Raw genomic sequence first — 15,803 nt, 5'->3', positions numbered from 1 at the left:
AACTTCCACTTCCCCCCATGAAGTCTTCCTTGCTCTTTTGGTTTCTTCTCTCAACAGTAAAGACATTTAACAAGACATGCAATCAGCTCTGCCCTCTGTAATTATCTCACACTTTGTGAGAATATTCTAATCTCTGCAATAAGACTCGCTCAAGGATGAAAGCCATGCCATTCAGTTATTTAGTACTGTCCTCAGAGCACCTATACCTAGGGCCATGCTCCTGGCTTTGACGAAAAGCCAGAAGTAAAAAAAAAAAAAAAAAAAGCCAGAAGTACAGAAAGAGACAGTTGTACAGTTGTAGTAATCAACTGACAAATAATGGGGGCTTAAAATACGGCAGTGGGCATAATGATGAGGAGCCATTTAAAACAGAGAATCAGGGACACCTGGGTGGCTCAGTCAGTTAAGCGTCTGCCTTTGGCTCAGGTCATGATCCCAGAGTCCTGGGATCAAGTCTCGCATCGGGGGGGGGTCCCCTGCTCAGCAGGGAGTCTGCTTCTCCCTCTGCCTGCCACTCCCCCTGCTTGTGCCCTCTCTTTCTCTCTCTGATGAATAAATAAAATCTTAAAAAAAATTTTTTTTAATAAAAATAAAACAGAGAGGGGTGCCTGGGTGGCTTAGTCGTTAAGCGTCTGCCTTCGGCTCAGGTCTTGATCCCAGGATTCTGGGATCGAGCCCCACATTGGGCTCCCTGCTCCACGGGAAGCCTGCTTCTCCCTCTCCCACTCCCCCTGCTTTTGTTCCCTCTCGCTGTCTCTCTGTCAAATAAATAAATAAAATCTTTAAAAAAATTAAAAAAAAATAAAACAGAGAATCAGTACGATCAGGAGACCAACAGAGAACATTAAGGAAAAAGGAAGGAAGCACAGCAACAGCTACTTCTCAGTTTCCTTCTGGTAGGGTTCTGACATAGCTTCCAGATTTACACCCAACTCAAAATTTTTTCCCCATGGACATAATGGGCAGGAGGCAGAGGAAAACGCAGATGTAAGGGAGGGAAGGAAAGAGGAGAGAGGGAAAAGGAAGGAGGGGGTAAGGGGACAGGAGGAGAGAGGAAAGGCAAGAGGAAAAGAGAAAAATAACACAAATAAAACTAAGCAAAAATGACCCCCTAAACAACTATAATGCTTTCCCCTTCCCTCATCTCACCCCTTTAAACTTTTTCACATATAAAAGCAAACAAATTCTGCCTCTGATTCAGAATAAGTAGAGCTGTATTCGGCTCAGGCTTCATCACTGACCCCTGCCTTCCAAGCATGCCTGGGGTCAACAGTGTGTGGGTTCACTTACAAAAAAAAATGTGTGAACACAAACCTAGTATCATTTGAGTGTTGTTGGGGTCCGTTTCCGTTTGCAAGGCACCTATTAGTACATTCACAAGTCTCAACTTCAGGGACAAAAAAGTTATTGGTTTATCATATGAAGAGCTGTCATCATTACTAAACTTCCCTTCCAGGACCACCTACGGAAGAAACAAATAATATTCAACATCAACTGTTGTGGTGCACTATGCCCATGTGGCAACTCCTACAGTGGACAAAGAGACCAGGCTAACAAGCAAGGCTTTCAATCTGACTAGTATTAGCTCCTGTGCTAAGTCTGGCACTAACTCACTCAACATGTGTTATTATTAGCTATCACTAGCTATCGCCACCTGAAATAGTAGACCAAGGCATGCTGGCTGGCTGAAAGAAGAAATACCACAATAAATCAGCTTTGTCAATTTGACTGAAATAATCTGAGAAAAGTTTTAAAAAGCTCATGTTCCATTTTTAAAATACAATGTGACAGATTTAACCACACAAAACAGAATATAGAATATAAAAAACTTTAATAAAACATTACCTCAGATCTGACTGTGCCAAAATGATGTGGGAGGGGCAACAAAGAAAGGAGGATATTAATGGAAGATCTTCTCAATTCTGTTGGATTTACATAGCTTTTGAATTTTGAGAGTTCTCTGCCAAAAAAAAAAAAAAGAAAGAAAGAAAGAAAAAAAGAAATAGCTATTGGTATTTCCAAACCAAAGCTTGTTTTTAGCTATTGCCAAATATACATTATGTCAATTTTTCACAATATAAGCACTGGATTTGGTTTCATAAAGAATGCAGTAACTACTTTCCACTGAGTTTATATTCTGCGGGGTTGTGTGTATTTGTGCATGTGTGTGAATTTCTACGTTAAACTGTTAGAGAATTAAACTAGAATCTGACTGATTGATTTCAAATGTATGATCTACTCTATAAAAGTAGGACCTCTGGGCTGGGGTTGTTCTTAGCCCTCTAAACCAGGCCAAAAAGGATTCAACATGCCCAGGACAAATTAGAACTAAATGAATTCAGGGATGAGGTATATCTGGATGTTCTATGCTCATGTAATGTGACCTGAGTCCCCTTGGGCTATAAAGACAACTGCACAGGATAAATAAGGAAACTGGGGAGGAAGCATCAGAACAGACCAGGCCAAACCCAACAAGTGATATGCTAGTACAGAGTGAGAACTTACCTGTCAGGCAAAATGGTTTCAAGAGCTGAAATAAAGTAAGGAACCACAACATCAATCCCTTTCAAGTCACAGCAGAACAAAGGAGGGGAGTTTAGAATAACGCTGGCCAAGACAGGATGGCACACATAATCATTTATCTGCAAACCTTGAATTAAAAGCATGTAAAATCTAGGAAAGCAAGAAAAAAATTTTAAATAAACTGCTGATCAATTGTTTTCATAATTATTAATATTTTCTACACAGTCATCTGAAAGTCTTATTTCCATTCTTCACTACTTCTATCCTTTAAGAGGTGTTACTAGAGTTAGAACAATTCAAAAGCAAATATACTAAAAACCAAATTATCTTTCCCAATGAAAAGAGAAAAAAGATTCATGTCTATTACACCTTCTTGAAGTGTTAAGCCTTGCAACTCAGTTATAGGTGCCTGCAAATGAAGTCACCAAAACAAGACAAATGACTGGAGTAATTAGTAATTAGTGAACTGAATTCCATGCCAGTAAAATTTTGCAACCTTTCCCAATTCCTGAAGAAGAAAAAAAGTGTGTGTTGTGGCTTTCTCTTTCCCCATCATTTCCGGGGCGACAATGAAAGAAAGAAACCTTTCAACCCTGCATTTACCACGACATGGAGGTGAGTCTGAGTAAGACTCCTTTTAGGAATAATCCTGAGCCCACTTTCTTTTAGCCTCCTCTCCTAACCCCCAATCAACTAAGTATTCGATCTTCCATCATTCAAGAGCAACTATATCGGTAAACTCTTCTACTACCATGAGGCACTTTTCTCCACAAACCTATTCGGAAACAACTTCCTCACCTCCCGGTCACTACTCAGCACACTGCAATCTAGCTTCTCCTCCTAGAATCAGTTGAAACCATGTCAGCAAATAACCAACAGCCGCTCAACTGCTCAATCCAGAAGACATGTCTAAGTCTTAACTTCCTCTGCCTTTTTTAAAGCATTCAACCCTTTAATTACTCCCTTCTTCTCTTCTTTTCCTTCTGTGACCTCTGTAGATGTTTTCTGTAATAGACCCTCTTACTCCATCTGACTCCTATACTGGTATCCATCAGGCTGTCAAGCTCCACTCTCTAATAAGCTCTCTCTCTCACTAACCTGGTTTTAAGCTCCTGAATATAATCAAATCAATCTCTAGCCCATGCCTCTCAAGTGAGCCCCAGATCTGTTAACCAAAAGTGTGTTGGATACCTGAAAGCAGGTCATGTCTAATTATTGATTACTGATAATTTGTACTGATTACTCCAGTACTTCCTATGCACAGTATCTGGCACACAGTAGGAACTTAAATATTTGTTGATTAATATCCTACAGGCATCTCAAACTCAATAGTTTCATAACTAATTCATCACTTGTCCTCTAACAAATCTGCTCTTTCAGTTGGTCGTACTCCCACCCATCCAGTCTTAGGGGCCAGACAGAAAGCTCACGATCACAGCCTTCTCCCTTATTGCTATTTACTCTTTGGGGTATCTCCCCAACCCATAGTCTCCCTCCTGAGACTATGCCCCCACCACAAGGGATGAGCTCCAGCACTTTGTGTGACCCACCCTCACAGTTGTTGCTGGCTAGACCAAAGGAAGACACCTGATTAATCAGATCCTCTTTCCCAGGAATCTGAAATTAGGCTTCAGAAATGCTAACTGGCCCCGCTGGTCATCTAGACCAAAGCCATGGAATTTGGGAACTCAGAAGCATACTGAATATAAGAAAATAATCTGCAGAGAAGAGAAGAATGAAGCATGGGAGACCATGAAGATAGAGAAACAGAAAGGAAGCTGTTTTGTTCCTTGAACACTTTCTAGTTTCTCATCCCTGCCCTTTGTGAGGCCCTGGTGCATGTCCTAACCTTAGAATGTATTAAATAGCACAGTTTCTCATAAGTCATTACCATTTTTGCTTAAATCACATTGAGGAGTTTCCTGTTACTTAAAGCCAAGAACCTATTAAGATACCCCTGATTAGCTGCCTGCATGTACCATTCTGTTTCAGGCCTATAGGATTCTGCACTCAGTTCCCTCTGATTCAGCTTAATCTTCATTCCTGAGAACCCAGCAGGTACAGACACCTAAATGTTCTTGTTGATCACTTTAGCAGCTATGTGAATGATCAGTTCAGGAAAGCAAAACAGAGTCAAGAAAAATAGGAGGCCACTACAAATTAATTTAGGAAAAAAGTGACAAGGTCTAAAGTGTCATGGTGAGGACAGAGTGGAGAGATTAGAAAGAGGGTTAAGTAACAGAAAGGCAGGAGATGTTCACCATCCAAAGATAAAGAGGGAGAAGAGTCTAAAATGACTCCTAGTTTCTGGCCTGAGCAACTAAATGGCTGCCAGAGCCATTCACCAAGATGGCTGAAGTCACCGATTTGGATAAGAGGACCCTACCCAACCTGCTAACATAGGCTGAACACTACCCATCCTTTTTAAGTCCAGCACAATCATCCCATCCTCTGGAACTCTTTCCTGAACCCCTGGGGTAAGTGTATACTGCTGCTGCTTCTGAATGCCCACAGCACTTGATCTCTGCCTCTCTCCTACCAACTTCCTATTACTTTTTGGATCATTGTTACTTATGTACATGGCTTTGCTCACTTGAGAAAATAAGCTCCTCAGAGACCAGATTTACAGCTAACATTTCTGGACCATTTATAGTGCCTAATACTGTGCTAAAAATTTATTTAAGTAATGTGATCCTTCCAAATCTCTCCATCATTAATAAAAGTAAAATATAATGAAATAAATAATACTTCTAAAATAAAAAGCATCTTAAGGATCTTTACCAAATTTGATGAGGCAGGTAAAATGCAAGAATTTCAAGCAAAAATTCCAATTACTTACAGACATTTGCAAGTATTTCAGACCAAAATTTACTTATCACCACTTCAGCCTACCAAGCCATGCTATAATAGAGTTTCACTATCAAAACTATATAAATGGAAAAATAAACGAAAAAATTCTAAGACCTGGATAAATAAGCTGGCAGAATCTCTTCTCCAGTCTTCTTGCTACAAAAAATCCTACACAGTGTCCCACAAGCCTCAGCTCTTCCTGCTTCATAGTTATCAGGAAATTCACTTGCATCAAACATAGGATTGGAAACCATGGTGTCTGTGGACATTTGTGACCCTTTCCGTCGAAACTCCATGCTAGCTTGTGTTGTAATGGCTGAGGAGAGAAAAGGAGCATTTTATTATATTTGTCAATATGCAAATAGGCTCATGGGACCCTGGACACAAAGATCAAGTGTTGGTGTCATTAAATTTTACTTAAATAGAATTCAATAATGCTTTTGTTTGGCAACTACGTCTTATTTTTTTAAAAAGGGGCTCTCTGAAATCTTCTTTGAAAATGGCAACAATTAATTTACACTGGTATTATCAGTTTAATAGATTCTACTAGAAACATTTTTCAACTAAATTTTTGATCAGCAGAGTACATGTGTATATATCTGTATGTCAATACAGATATATAATAAAAGAATTTGGCTTTTCTATTATTTATTCTGCTTTTTCCTCCCCCTGTAGAATGATGCTTAAACATTAAGAAAAATAGCTACTTCAATTTACACATTACCCCAGACAGACATCATAAGTGAATGGGCAAGCCCATGCCAGTTTGTATACTTTAGGGAGAGGGCAAAGTAAGGATGAGAAATGGGGAGGGAGGAAGAGAGAGCATTCCCACCACCCACCCAAATCCAAAACACACACCAAAGAATCGCCCAACCAAGCAAAATGAGAATGAATTTTAACAACCACAGACAGCAGCTAACTTGAGGTTGATAAATCAGAAAATTGGATTGGTAAGAAAGATTATCATGGTCATTCGTTGTCACTGAAACAGAAGCCCTTTGAAAGTTGCTTTTGTTGCTTTTATTTTTAACAAAAGATTTCACAGTGTATTGAATAATCACTCTGAAATCTTTTATCACTCTACATGAAATGTTTAAATTATTTTGTAATAGTTTTAATAGAATGCAGAGTCAAGCATAAATCTTTATGCAACTTCCCATGAGCCATTTTTAGTCCTGAAAAAGCTATCCAGCAATAATACATTTGAAAAACACTACATGCAGAATGCATACAAATCAAACACTAAATCTGTATAAAAATAAGCTTAAAGCTTTAAAAAAAATAAATAAAAAAGCCAAAACACAGTTAGTGCAAAGTCCTGGAATTCATGACATGACCAGACTAGTGTACAGAAATAATGGGACTGATTCAGGCAGATTAATTTGCTTTTGCCAACAATCTTCCCCATTCAAAACACAGAAAAGTATTTTTCTTCCCAAGTGCAAAAACTACAAGAGACAATGACAATCAAATTTTTTAATGGAATTATGAAAAAAATAAAAACATGACTGCAATTAAGGAGAAGCTTCTGGTTCCTACTTACAAGATTTATAAGAAAGAAGAATTTGGATAAAAGATGCTGCAAGATAATAGAAATAAATGGAAACAAATCAAAGGACAGCAGTAATTATAAAATACTTTAAAGATGGTGAAATTTTACAATAAGTTAAGAAGCTTTTTAGCTTTTTAAAAGTTAGATTAAAAGCTTTATGATACCACAAGCTAGTTCAAAAACAGGAAATTGTGCATTCAGATCCAAAATTATGATTTTTGTATCATGCAAAACAATGAACAAAGAAAATTACACAACTACAAAGAATTGAGGTTTTGAACTGCCAATAACGTGCATTAAAATTTTAGTTCATTAACCCTTCCCAGCTCAATGTTACTTTCACAAACTACAGTGTAATGTCACATCAGTCTAGAGCTAACCAGTTCATAGAAGCAAACATTTTAAGTTAGAGGTGAACTGCATGGCAGAATTCCTTGATGGCAGCCAGTACTTAGAAAACAGACTAACAGTGTTAGTATTTCCGAACCTTCCACCCCCACCCCTCCAACCCCACCCCCACGACTTCAAGAGCAGCACCCAATAGCACTCAAACCCAGTGAAATACCAGGACACCTCCTATCTCCTGGGTAATGTAACAGCCTTTCTCATCTCCAAACACAATAGGGGAAAGAGGAGCTTCTATCTTTTCCATACCAAGGAAGATGTTAAGAGTTAAAAGTAAAAATTGGTTGCCCACATATTTTCTGAATTATCCATCTTTTGGCACAAGAGGGTGAGCAAAGCTGTTACAAACTCCCTAGAGAGTGAGAAGATCTGTATATTCCCTTTAAGCAAGCCCACCAAGGAGGCAGGAGATTGAGCCATTCTGGATTCAGGGTAATTTTAGTGTCAATAGCTTGATACCCAAAAGTTACAATTGTAAGAATTGCACCTTAATAAAAATAAAAATTAAAAATATGACTGATTCATTCTAGAAAATACAATATAAATTAATAAATATAAACATGGTTCAGAAAACTCAAAATATAAGGCACATGAACATAAGAAAATATAAGCCAAAAATGGTTTTCTAAAAGTTTTCATTTAGTCATAAGTACATTTACTTATCCATACATAAGCACTACTTTCAAACTTATAAATAAAATATAATATGGAAATGGTAGAATATAAAGTGTCTGAATTTGAAAAAATAAACAAAGGAATCTGTAAACTCAAACATGCAATCTCAAATTATACTCCCCAAAATATCTTAATATTCACACCTTTTTAAATTATTTAAAAGATTTGTAAGGACATCCAAAATGATTATACATGTATAATGCTCATATAGACCTTAGTTCTGAGATGATTAAGAATGCATTTCTGAGAGAAAGCAGAGACCTTTATGGTCATCATATTAGTTTTAATCCTTGGAACTAATATTCTCCCTAGAGATGCATGAACTAAAGCAATTAGGCATCCTTTTCTCTCAACCTACATCTAACCCCAGTTGGAAAAGTGCTTTCTTACCAAACGACCAGTACATTCATTAGTGCATATAACATGGTGTCTGGGCACAAAGTCATTGCAGCTCAATAAATGCTATCCATGATCATTGTTCTCTGTAAGACATGTCATAAATATCCAGTACATTCTGCACTACCCCACATTCCCATCCTGCACGCTACACCACTACTTCCAAGTCAATCAGATTTCATTTAAATAGTGTCATTTCTGTAATAAAATCTAAATGAAGATATCAGGGTTGAGTTATTAATTCGCCACCAGTCTTATTTAGTTCCAGAGCAAATGGTATTTTTTAAAGTGTGCCCTGAAATAAAGTTCTCTAGACTAAAACCTGAGAAGAGTTTTTGATGAAGCAGAAATTTTCTAATATTTTATGTACTAATAAGTGAATGGCTGTCAGTCAGCATCTAAGAAAACACTTCTTGTGAATAAATTTCTGGTCAAAATCTTTAATTCTTACTATCAATATTATTATCCTGGCTGACATGAAGGGAACTTCCGGCCACCTACTGAAAGGAATTTGATTCAACAAAAAGTGGCTAACCTGAAGTGTGTCTAATAAAACCAGACAAAAGCCAAACCTCATAGAACACACATAAAAAGGACAGGTAGGAAAACTTCCAAATTCTGTTACTGCAGCTGGAAGGGGTTAAACACAAGACACTGCTTGGTCAGAGACAGAAAGTTTTTTAAGATACATATTAATCTTGCAGGTAGGAAAGATTAAAAAGAAAAAAAAAGAAAAGAAAAAAGTGATAACATATTTCTTGAGCAATATTTACCAGTCATGCTGCTGTCTCTGTTTATCCCATTATGGAGTTTACAGTGAACAAATGCTGCATCAAATAACCATGATCCAAAGAGATTCAAGATGCTGTTAACCTTTGGTCTCCGAGGGGCAGGCAGTGGCCGGGGTTCAGAACTAGTCTGATTGGGACTTGACAGAGGAGAGGTGGAGGATGTCTGGTGCTGAACTTTCGAGGCATGAGCAGTACTAACCTGTGAGAGGAGTACAAGAATATATCCACACTCAAGAAAAGTTTGAGAAAACAGCAGGACTTTTCTAAAATGTTGGCAGATTAAAAAGTCAACTTTATACAGCATAATAATGGAGACGAAAACTCTTACTGTGCTTGTCTTCATGGTGGCCTTATTCACAGTAACAGCCCGGTGCCTCCGGTTATGTGGTGGGGTGGTATTGACAGCAGTGCTCTGAGGCATACTTAATCTATTCACGGGTGTTGGAGGAGCACTGTCTGATCGGGGTCTAGAAATGCCTTTAAGAAAAAAACAAATGGAGTTATTCTTCATAGTTTCAAACATGTGGTTAGAAAATCTGCCTCAACACCAGTGAAGGCTCAGGACAGACTACAGCAGACGCTGCTAGCTGCCTCCCAGTATCTATTCGTTCTTTCCTCCTGAGTTACAGAACACAAACTTTAGCTGGACATGGCTACCCCAAATACACAACTACATATTCTAGCCTCCCTTACAGCTCGATGTGGCCATGTTCTGACCATAGAGAAGTGGGTGATTGTTGGGTGGGTATTCCAAGAAATCTTAAAAAGACCAATCAAGTACAGACTCTCCTCCCTTCCTAATTCCTGAACAGGATGGTTGGAACTCATTTAACCATCACGGCCCATGAGAGAGTACACAAAGAGCCACAAGATAGAAGGGCCTTGGGTCCCTTACAACAATGGAATAGCTATAGCAGCCCTATCCTGCCTAGCCCTGGCCTTACCATATGTGAAAATGAACTACCTTGTTCAAACCACTGGTATTTTTGGTTGTTATGTGGCCAAACTTAATTTGAATAATATATTACCTACGTAATGTATTAACAAGTGCACATAATAAATGTTTTAGAAAAAATAGATATTAAATATCAATGCCTTTCGGTAGGTTAAAAGTAGACTTTTCATATTCCTAAAATGTGAAAAATGGGTTTTTTATTTAAAGATTTTATTTATTTGAGAGAGACAGAGAGTGAGCGCACAAGCAAGGGGAGCAGCAGGCAGAGGGAGAGGGAGAAGCAGGCCCCCAACTGAGCAGGGAGCCCAATACGGGGCTCGATCCTAGGACCCTGGGATCATGACCTGAGCCGAAGGCAGACACTTACCTGACTGAGCCACTCAGTTGCCCCAAAATGGTTTAAAACAGTGGTTCACGGGACGCCTGGGTGGCTCAGTCGTTAAGCGTCTGCCTTCGGCTCAGGTCATGATCCCAGGGTCCTGGGATCGAGTCCCACATCGGGCTCCCAGCTCCGCGGGAGGCCTGCTTCTCCCTCTCCCCCTCCCCCTGCTTGTGTTCCCTCTCTCGCTATCTCTCTCTCTGTCAAATAAATAAATAAAATCTTTAAAAAATAAAATAAAATAAAACAGTGGTTCACAAAAGGTCTAATCTGCTTCCCAGTGACACACAAAAAATTGATACCTAATGTATTTTAATCTGTATTTTCTTGGATTCTGCAAATCATTTATTCATATCCTTTGTCCATTTATCTACCAAGTCTTATTCTTTTTCTTAACATATTTTGATCTATTTATATAAAGACAACGAAAGCCTTCAACTATTACATTTGTTGCAAATAATTCTTCCTTCTTTGTCATTTGTAATCAAATCTATTCATCTTTTTCTTTGGGCTTTCCATAAGTTTCTAAATCTATACTCTAGAGCTATCTACATGTAGGTCTCCAAACATTTAGCAACATACACAAAATTCACCTAAGAATGCATCCACCAGACAGCTGATTCCACGCATGGCACGAAAAAATATTTGAGGCAGATGTTTAAGGCAGGGATACTGATTCAATTCTTGTGGCATTCCGCTCACATTTAAGAACTGTTCCTGAAATTTGGGAGTTGAGCTTATAATGGCTGGGTTACTCAAATCCACGGGATTACTATCAAAAAAGAGAAAAAGAATTAATTACACAGAAAGGCTTTCTAATTTTAAAGGAAAATAGAAAATGATCATAGAAAGACATTTTAAGAAAACTGAAATCACTGAAAGATGAAAAACACAAACTGGGAAAAAAGAGAATAGTTAACATCCCTAATTTATAAAAAGGGTAATTTAGAAACACAAACAGAAAAATGAGGCCAGTCAAACCAGAATGAGAAGATATGGAGAGAAAATGGTTTAAGAATTAGGGCAGTATGCAACAGAACAAAAGTTCCACAGGACACAAGGATGTAGCTAGTAGAGAGAAAAGTAAGAAGCAATAAAACTGAACTGAACAGAATTACTATAAAGAGAGAGCAGGTCCTGGGAGAGATAATATCAAGCCTGCAGCAATAGGCATGAGAACAAATGTTACATGTACCACAGGGGACAAGCTTCTAGAGACTGCAGACTGAGCGCAGCTGAGGGCAGCCTGACTCTGCTGGGACAGGGAGAGCAGGAGGCAATGATGTAGATGGGCCTGTCGTCCAACGTGGCTCCATCTGAGGGCTGTACTTAGCCGTCACACACTGAGCACCAACACGAAAGTTACAGCATGGTTCCTGCCCTAAGACACCAGGGAAAGAGCACACACGATACTAAATAATAGTACCTTAACATATGTAAGAAGCGAAACCACGTCTGTGCTACACACTCGTTATCCATTTCAGGAGGGATCAGACTGGCATCTTCATCAGGAACTTTAAATGGAGGAAATGAAGGACCATATGTAAAGCGTAGCAATCTGAAATACAAAAAAAATGCATAATACCAAGTTCCTTTCTTAGCAGAATGAAAAATATATTAAAGTATTAAAATACGTATTAAGTATTAAAATACTAAGTATTAAAATATGATAACAGAAATACAAGAGAAAATAGATGATGTGTATTATACCTCACGGAAGTGAATATCAAGATAAATGAAAACGCTTGTTGATAAGAAACAAACTATAAGGGGATTTCCAGTTTTGTAAGATTAAAAAAAATGTTTCAACATTTGAATAATGTATTTGTTTTAAAAATTATTTATTTAGTTACATACCTATTTATATTTTGTTATATAATTTATATTATAAATGTATCTATAATTTATAAAACTATATATATAATGTTATACATTAGATATGTATCACATTATGATCTTACACTTTATATAATAGCTTTTTAATATATAATATGTAGTATATAAAATTATATGTGATATAATTTCATAATTTATAAAATTACAAATCATATATTATCAAATTACAAATTATGAATTATTTTTAAATTTTTATTTACGAATAATTGCAAATAACATGAGTAAATTGTATAATCATATAATATGAAACTGATGTTTATATAGTTATATAATTATAATATAAATAAATTGTTATTTAAATTACTTTTAAAAGATTCATGCCACTGCAAACTCCTTCAACACAACTAAGCTGTAATTTATCCATAACTGCTATATAACTTGCATGAAGTTCAGAGTTTATAGTGTACCTTAAAAGTAATTCAAAAATTCAATTACTTAATTTAATAGTACTATTCCAAACGTATTTAAACTTTGACTCAATCATCTTATATCTAGAAATTACATCTTACTGAAATAACCAGAAGCCGTTTGACTCAATCATCTTATATCTAGAAATTACATCTTACTGAAATAACCAGAATACACACAGACTTTGTATAAAGTATTCATATCAACATTTTTAAAGAACATAAATGTCTAAACAATTAAATTATTAAATAAATTATAATTTCATTTATATAATGAAAAGCTACAAAGGCATTAAAAATATGATCTCGAGATTTAAGAATGGAAAAGGCACTTGTAATTAATGGGACAAGAATCAAATTAAAAAAACAGATAACAATACTATATAGAATAATCTCAATTTTTTTTAATAAAGAGAAATGGAAAAAATACATTAAAATGTTAACAACACTGGTTATCTGTAAGTGATGGATATTTTTCCCTGTATCTTCCAAATTTTCTATTTTAAGAATGTATTGCTTTTATAATCAAGATAAAAAGAAGTATTATTTATTTTTTTGGAGCAGAAATTAGTTGATTTATTTAACATGATACAGGTATTATTTAGATGACTATTTTTTTTGGTTGCTAAAAATTTTTGTTTGTTTCGTTTTTTTTCCTTTATTTTTCATTTAAACTCAATTAAGTATTATTTAAATATAGATTTATAATTTTGACATTCACTATAACAATAAAAAGAATATTCCAAAACTTCCATTTTTTTTTACCTTAAATAGTGATAAAGACATAAACATAAACATTTCATTAACTCAGAAAAAGACCAGTCTACCTTCTGATACATAATGCTACCTATAAGTTATTTGTTCCTGCCTTCACACTGCTCTCCCCTCAACAAATTTAAATCAGATCAAGTGTCTAGATCTAAATGCCAGCTGACAGGAAACACAGAGGACAGAGAAACATTAACACAACTAGCACATAATCAGAAAAATTCAGAATGTGGAAGCACTCTAAGACAAACAACCCAGTTTCTTCAACAACAAAAACCCCAAAGAAATAAAAATGAGAGAGTAGGAACCTACAGTTTTAAGATAGGCTTAAGAACCTTGCTTGTTTTGATTCAATGGAATCAACCATAAAAAGAAAAAAAAAAGGAGGCATGCAAGGGAAATTTAAACACTGAATGGCTAACTGATATTAAAGAACTGTTAAAATTTTTTAGGTATAATTGTACCATCATTATGTTTTAAAAAGAATCCTCATCTTTTAGAGTTACATATTAAAATATGTAGAGTTGAGGGCGCCTGGGTGGCTCAGTCGGTTAAGTATCTGCCTTCAGCTCAGGTCATGATTCTGGGGTCCTGGGATCAAGCCCTGCATCAGGCTCCCTGGTCAGCGGGGAGTCTGCTTCTCCCTCTGCCCCTCACCTTGCTCTTGTGCTCTCTCTCTACTCTCTCTCAAATAAATAAATAAAATCTGTAGGGAAAAAAATATGTAGAATTGAAATGAAAAAACAAGTCTGAAAAAAAATAAAGTCTAAAGTTTACTCACATTACATATAAATGGTAAAAAAGGTAAAATTATAACAAACTACCTACTTGTGTTATAATATAGCACATTATAGGATGGTCTCATTTCTGTAAAATTATGTATAAATATATATAATAGGATTTCTAGTGAACTTAACTTTTTTCATACCTTTCTATGGTTTTTCATTTTCTTTTATTTTTTTATTTTTATTTTTATTTTTTTTGTTTTAAACCTAGGATCAAATAGTGACATGGTGTACTTTTGATATGGTTAGGTCTCCTTTGTTTCTTTTTTTTCTTTTTTTTAGATTTTATTTATTTATTTTGACAGAGAGAGAGAGAGCCAGAGAGAGAACACATTTTCTTTTATTTTTATTTTTTAAAAGATTTTATTTATTTATTTGACAGAGACACAGCGAGAGAGGGAACACAAGCAGGGGGAGTGGGAGAGGGAGACCAGACTCCCTACTGAGCAGGGAGCCCAATGCGGGGCTAGATCCCAGGACCCTGGGATCATGACCTGAGCCCAAGGCAGACTCCTAACAACTGAGCCACCCAGGCGCCCCTCTATGGTTTTTTTAAAATAATAATCGTGGTATTTTAGTAATCAGATTAAGAATGGGATTTTGGCAAGGGAGGCAGGGTACAGAATTCTTCTCCATACTGCTTCTCCATACTTGCTTAATCTGAAAGGTTTTAAATTTGCCAGGCAGTAGCCAAACTGCTATATCCATATTTAAGAAGTGGCTTGCTCCTGCACCTAAAATGCAAGTAATAACAGACACAGGATACAGGCTTCTCACAACATATTCCGTGAATTCCAGGAAGACATGGAACTAGGAGGAAGCTGCCTTAGACCAGGTAGATGAAGGCAGGCAAGTCAATGAGAGTGACCTACCTTGAAGTGAGCGCACAGGTGACCTTGCTCCACTGCTCCACCACTGCCGGGTGGTGCCTCCAGTTTGCCACCATCTCCTTGGCTGTTTTCCAGTAAGGTGGTGTTGGGAAGCACCGAGTACAAGCTAGTAACCAAACCTCAAAGAGAACACCAATCAACTTCTCTGCTAGATTCTCAGCAATGCCACCTTACCAACAAAAAGAAAACATCTTTGGCATACTTATTTTTAAAGAAAAACCTTTAATTCATTGATTCAGGATAAGTGGTCAAAAAATCAAAGTAACTGCAATGTTAAGTTCTGACTTTTAAATAGCCACTTATTAAGTAGGAATGAGAAACTATTCTTAGGAGCTCCTATGAAGAAAATCATGACTACATCAACCAATTATCATTTATCAAGTTTTCAAGTCGCCCTGCTTGGTTCTTATCAAAGATCTTTATCTTCCAGCAAGTGGGACAGACACAGAGGAGAAGGGGAAGGACGAATGTCTAGGATGTGTGACTACTGGGTCAGTTTCTGTGCTGAATGGTTTATGCACATGACCT

General features: G+C 36.8%; 1 protein-coding gene and 1 long non-coding RNA gene across 11 annotated transcripts in view; one reads left to right on the top strand and one right to left on the bottom strand.

Annotated features, from left to right (window-relative positions):
* The window catches only part of LOC144379288 (uncharacterized), a 1,054,371-nt gene that overhangs the window by 739,815 nt on the left and 298,753 nt on the right, over positions 1 to 15,803 (top strand). The window lies entirely within an intron of this gene.
* The window catches only part of RALGAPB (Ral GTPase activating protein non-catalytic subunit beta), an 83,207-nt gene that overhangs the window by 44,881 nt on the left and 22,523 nt on the right, over positions 1 to 15,803 (bottom strand). For 5 of the 8 annotated variants that reach the window (XM_078057179.1, XM_078057181.1, XM_036101582.2 and 2 more), the window contains 10 exons: positions 15,258 to 15,444; positions 11,956 to 12,087; positions 11,123 to 11,301; positions 9,524 to 9,672; positions 9,178 to 9,394; positions 6,920 to 6,955; positions 5,488 to 5,689; positions 2,506 to 2,673; positions 1,846 to 1,960; positions 1,315 to 1,462 (listed from right to left, as the gene is read on the bottom strand). In XM_078057179.1, coding sequence (XP_077913305.1) covers positions 1,315 to 1,462; positions 1,846 to 1,960; positions 2,506 to 2,673; positions 5,488 to 5,689; positions 6,920 to 6,955; positions 9,178 to 9,394; positions 9,524 to 9,672; positions 11,123 to 11,301; positions 11,956 to 12,087; positions 15,258 to 15,444 — 1,533 coding nt within the window. The remainder of the gene's footprint in view (positions 1 to 1,314; positions 1,463 to 1,845; positions 1,961 to 2,505; positions 2,674 to 5,487; positions 5,690 to 6,919; positions 6,956 to 9,177; positions 9,395 to 9,523; positions 9,673 to 11,122; positions 11,302 to 11,955; positions 12,088 to 15,257; positions 15,445 to 15,803) is intronic. The other 3 variants (XM_078057182.1, XM_036101588.2, XM_036101586.2) reach the window with 1 other exon arrangement.

This window comes from Halichoerus grypus, chromosome 10, assembly GCF_964656455.1.
Source record: "Halichoerus grypus chromosome 10, mHalGry1.hap1.1, whole genome shotgun sequence".
NCBI lineage: Eukaryota > Metazoa > Chordata > Mammalia > Carnivora > Phocidae > Halichoerus > Halichoerus grypus.
The sequence above is the reverse complement of the archived record's forward strand: the minus strand, read 5'-3'. Positions and strand labels throughout refer to the sequence as shown.